Raw genomic sequence first — 5,240 nt, 5'->3', positions numbered from 1 at the left:
AAATACTAATAGAAGACAGACAAGAATAGATATAAAAGGGGACAATAAATAATAATAATAATAAATATATAATAATAATGTGCCTATAAACATGAATAAATATATAAATAAATAAATAAATAAATAAATAAATAAATAAATAAATAAATAAATAAATAAATATATAAATAAATTACCTATATGTCTCCTTCTATTAGTATTTCTTTTTATATTTTTTTTATTATAATATCCCTTATTTATTCTTTCTTGTATAAGAGACAATAAGTATATTTTTTTTATTTTGTTTGTATCTAAGGAAGAAGGAGCATAATAAGAAGGATTATTATTATATATTATATTTCTTGCTGCTTGTGCTGCTGCTGCTGCTGCTGCTGCTTCTTCCGGTGTTTTTGCTGTATCTATTGCTGCTTCTGCTATTTCTGCTGCTTCTGCTGCTGCTGCTTCTGCTGCTGCAGCAACAGCAGCAGATAAACGCCACAGCAGCAGCGCACCATCATCAGACACCGTAGCTAAATCCATGGATAAATTAGCAAAACATACGTCAGGAAATGATCCATGATATGCTGCATACATACAACACATAACCCTAAACCCTAAACCCTAAACCCTAAACCCTAAACCCTAAACCCTAAACCCTAAGAAAACACTAAACCCTAAACACAGTGTGTGTGTATATATATACCAATAGGTAAAATATATACAATAAACCTACAGTATAGCAACAGCAGCAAATGCAGCAACAGCAGCAAGTACAGCAACAGCAGCAAGTGCAGCAGCAGCAGCAGCAGCAGCAGCAGCAGCAGGAGACTTGCCTGATAGATCTGCGAATACAGGTAATAGTTGGGGTGTCTCCTTTTTGCGTAATTCTTGAACTTTTGCTGCTGAGGGGACACAGAAGAGGAGAGTATGGCTGCCCTTCTGGCGTCTGTTGCGGTGGTGCTGCTGCTGCTGCTGGTCATGCTGCTGCTGCTGCTGCTGCTGCTGCTGCAGTTGGCTATAATGGTGACGGTTATACTGATGGTGCTGCTGCAGATAAGAACTAGATGTGTGGGGTCCAAGATATTGGGGATCGATCCCACCGATCCCAACAATATCCCTGCTGCTGCTGCTGCTGCTGCTGCTGCTGCTGCTGCTGCCTGTCCCCTCCATGTCTCCATCCGAGTCCGACGAATCCTCATCTAACCCTAATGCTATTAATGGACCCCAAGGAGCACCACAAGGAGCCTACAAAGAAAAAAGGAGACAAAAAAAAAAGGAGACAAAAAAAAAAGGAGACACCTTATAAGGAGAAAAAAAAAAGGAGACAAAAAAAAAGGAGACAAAAAAAAAGGAGACACCTTATAAGGAGACAAAAAAAAGGAGACAAAAAAAAAGGAGACAAAAATAACAAGAACAGCTAAAGAACCGCTGCTGCTGCTACTGCTGCTGCTACTGCTGCTGCTACAGCTGCTGCTGCTGCTGTTGCTGTTGCTGCTGCTTACACTAGTAACATCAACAGCACGAGGGAAGAATTTACTTCCCCATGAATATTGCTGCAGAGGTTGTACATGCAGCAATGCTCCTGGTTTTGCTGCTGCTGCTGCTAAGATTTGCTGCAGCGAGTATAGGCGTATATCGTTGTCGCTGCAGACAACAAGAAGTTCTGCTGCTGCTGCTGCTGCTTCTCCTTCTTCTCTTTCTCTTGCTTCTTCTGCTGCTGCTAAATCTGCTGCTGCTGCTGCTGCTGCTGCTGTTGCTGCTGTTACACCAGATGAATCATATGGATCTTCTAATGTATCTAATGATGCTCTTGCTGCTGCTGATGCTGCTCTTGCTGTTGCTGCTGCTCTTGCTGCTGCTGCTGCACTTGCTGCTGCTGCAGGTGCAACAGCAGCAGATATAAATCTTACTAATGTTACTCTGCTGCCTGTCTCTATACACCCAACAGCCATCCACCATGTAGGCAGCAACCTCCATAGTCTTACGTGTCCTGAGCAGCAACAGCAGCAACAACAGCAGCAGCAACAGCAACATCAATAACTATAATTCAACGAGTACCTTCTGCTGTTGCTCTTGCTGCTGTTGCTGCTGCTGCTGCAGCTGCTGCTGTTATATATATACTATTGCTGCAAGAGGGACATCCCTACGGTGTATCGCCTATCACCAGCAGCACAGCAACAACAACAGCAACAACAACAGCAGCAGCAGCAGCAACAGCACCAGCAGGAGCATTAATAGTCTATTTACCTTCACCGCAGCAGGAAGCAACAAGAGAATCATTGGGGTGTACAGACAGGTCTGTTATATCCCCTTTATGTTTAATTAATGGATATAAAAGTTGACAAGAAGAAACTTCCCATACTTTTATTATACCATCCATACCTGCTGTTAATAATACTTCACCTGCAGCAGCAGCAGCAGCAGCAGCAGCAGCAGCAGCAGCAGCAGCAACAGCAGCAGAAAGAGCAGCAGCAGCAGCAGAAATAACAACAGAAAGGGAGAAGGAATATGAGGAATTGTAATAGGAATAGGAGATAATAATAATAATAAGAAGAACACAATAGCAGCAGCAACAAGAAAAACAGCAACAACAGCAGCAGCAGCAGCAACAGCAGCAATAGCAGCAGCAGCAACAACAGCAAAAGAAACAAGAACAGCAGCAACAGCAGCAAGAGTTGTTATACACGTATAAAAACAACAAAAACAACACCATCAGCACCACAACAGCAGCAGCAACAGTAGCAGCAGCAGCAGCAGCAACAGTAGCAGCAGGAACAGGAACAGCAGCAGCAGCAATAGATTATGTACCTGAGTGCATGAATCTAATAAGATGTACAGGTGTAGGATCAGGAAGTATATGCTGCTGCTGCTGCTGCTGCTGCTGCAGATTATTAATTTCTTCTTGGTGTCCCCATACATTAATTATACGGTGTATACGTGCTGCAGCAGCAAGATATAGAGAAGGAGGTGCAGCAGCAGCAGCAGCAGCAGCACGAGACTCTAATGCATATGTACTACTACAGCCTATATTATATGCAGCAGAGGAAGACAATAAAGGATTCGTTAATATAGATGTATCTACTGCTGCTGCTGCTGCTGCTGATGCTGCTGCTGCTGCTGCTGCTGATGGGGGAGAGTTTGTTAATGATGATGATGATATTGCTGCTGCTGCTGCTGCTGCTGATACTGCTGCTGTTGTTGCTGCTGCTGCTGCTGGGGCTGCACATGTTGTTCCTGTACATATATATGGGCTTACTCCCATGCATGCAGCATCTAGACCCCATCTTTGGGCTCGTGCTGCTGCTGCTGCTGCTGCTGCTGCTGCTGCACCTCCACCGCAGCTGTACGTACACTCCACGTTACGTTTCCTATCACGTATTGCTAGCAGCAAATTACGAGGACAGCCAGCAGCAGCAAATCTGCTGCTGCTGCCAGCAACAGCAGCAGCACATAAACCTACAAAGGATACACCACTCTCATCTGTATCACCATTCAATAAACCCATGCTGCTGCTGCTGCTGCTGCTGCTGCTGCTGCTGCTGTTGCTGCTGCTGTTGCGCATGTTGCTGCGATTTTGACGGTTGCAGCAGCAGCGAATACCCGCTGCAGTGTGCATGCATTTGCTGCTGCTACTGCTGCTGCTGCTGCTGTTCATTGATGCAGCAGCAGCTTTTTCAAGCTGCAGCAGCTGCTGCCTCCGCCGCCGCAGCTGCTGCAGCAAGAAGGAACGAGGAGCACGGGGGAAAGGGAAGCATAGCTGCTGCAGTTGCTGCAGTTGCTGCAGCGGAGGACATGAACCTTTCTGCAGCAACGACAGCAGCTGCAGCAGGAAATGCCGCAGCGGGGCCCATTCTTCCTGCCATACATATCCCCTTCCCCTGCTGCTGTTGCTGCTGCTGCTGCTGCTGCTGCTGTAGGGTAAGACAAGAGCATCAGGGGGATATAGATATGCAGATGCCTCTATACCTAAGGGAGACCCCCATACATTAGGGGGGGCCCTTCCTTCTTGTACTAGCTGACGGTGTATATCTGTTGCTGCATGCAACAATCTACCCAGGTGCTGCTGCTGTTGCTGCTGCTGCTGTTGCTGTTGCTGCTGTTGCTGCTGCTGCTGCTGCTGTTCTTGATGCTGCAAACGATGGGCTTCTTCATATAGGAAAGAAGCAAGTTGAAACATAAGCGCAGATCGCGGTGTCACATGTTGCTGCTGCTGCTGCTGCTGCTGCTGTTGCTGCTGCTGCTGCTGCTGGTAGTGGGCATGATACATATCTGCAGCATCATCTGCTGCAGGAGGGAATTGCGGCAGCATCTTGATGTATTAACTGCAGCAGCAGCAGCAGCAGCAGCAAAGACGGATGTCTTGTAATTTCCTGCGGGCTAAATACTCAGTTGCTGCTGCTGCTGCTGCTGCTGCTGCTGCTGCGCAGATATAAATAAAAGAACTGCAGCTGCTGCTAGCTGCTGCCTACTCATCCGCCTGCTGCTGTTGTTGATGCTTGTGCTTTTGTTGCTGCTGCTTATGTAGCTGTTGCAGCGGCTGCTGATGCAGCAGCAGCTGCTGCTTGTACCGCCTGTTGCGGCTGTTGCTGCTGCTACACCGCGTGCTGCTGCTGCTACTAGTACTACTACTACTACTGCTGCTGCTGCTGCGGCTGCTCGTAGTCGTTCTGCTGTTGCAGGAGCAGCAGCAGCAGCAACCATTCTACTCCTTGAGGGGCCCCTCAAGACGGATAAGACTGCAAGGGTTTGCCTGTCTGTGTGTTAACAAGAAGGAGGGTAAGGAACAGCAGGCAAAAGAAGGGCATGCAGTCGAGGGTTTATTAGGGTTTATTAGGGTTTGGTAGGGTTTATTAGGGTTTATTAGGGTTTACTAGGGTTTAGGGTTTAGGGTTTTGCTGCATCCCCACCCCCCCCACCCAACAGCCACCCCTGCAACAGTGTCGTGCTGCTGTGTAAGGAGGAAGCAGAGATAAAAATCAAGGAGAGCAGCAGGAGCAGCGGGAAGGGTTGTAAGATCCTTACAAAACCCTAAACCCTAAACCCTAAACCCTAATTTGGTCGGGTCATAGAGAAGGGTCGTGAGAGGCAGACTGCAGCGCCTGGACCCTCATAAATGGCCAATTCTTAGGGTTTAAAAGGCAGCAAACAATAAAATAAATATATTCAAACAAAATAACAACTTAATTGCCGTAAAAACCCCAAAAATACACCCCATTTAAGCACGGGGGCCCCCCTAGTGGGTACTGTTGCTGCTCCAGCCC

At 46.8% G+C, this 5,240-nt stretch overlaps 1 protein-coding gene across 1 annotated transcript; it reads right to left on the bottom strand.

Annotated features, from left to right (window-relative positions):
• Positions 1-509: 509 nt before the first annotated feature.
• Positions 510-1,931, bottom strand: EMWEY_00054080 (WD repeat domain-containing protein, putative; the record flags this gene model as incomplete). The annotated part of the gene is made up of 3 exons (XM_013480087.1): positions 510-563; positions 832-1,224; positions 1,482-1,931. 3 exons carry the CDS (start codon positions 1,929-1,931, stop codon positions 510-512), a joined length of 897 nt encoding a protein of 298 aa, XP_013335541.1.
• Between the last annotated feature and the right edge of the window lie 3,309 nt (positions 1,932-5,240).

Source organism: Eimeria maxima, genomic scaffold, assembly GCF_000499605.1.
Source record: "Eimeria maxima Weybridge genomic scaffold, Emw_scaff1601, whole genome shotgun sequence".
In the NCBI taxonomy this organism is placed as follows: domain Eukaryota; phylum Apicomplexa; class Conoidasida; order Eucoccidiorida; family Eimeriidae; genus Eimeria; species Eimeria maxima.
Note: the sequence above shows the minus strand (reverse complement) of the source record. Positions and strands in the feature narration are given on the sequence as shown.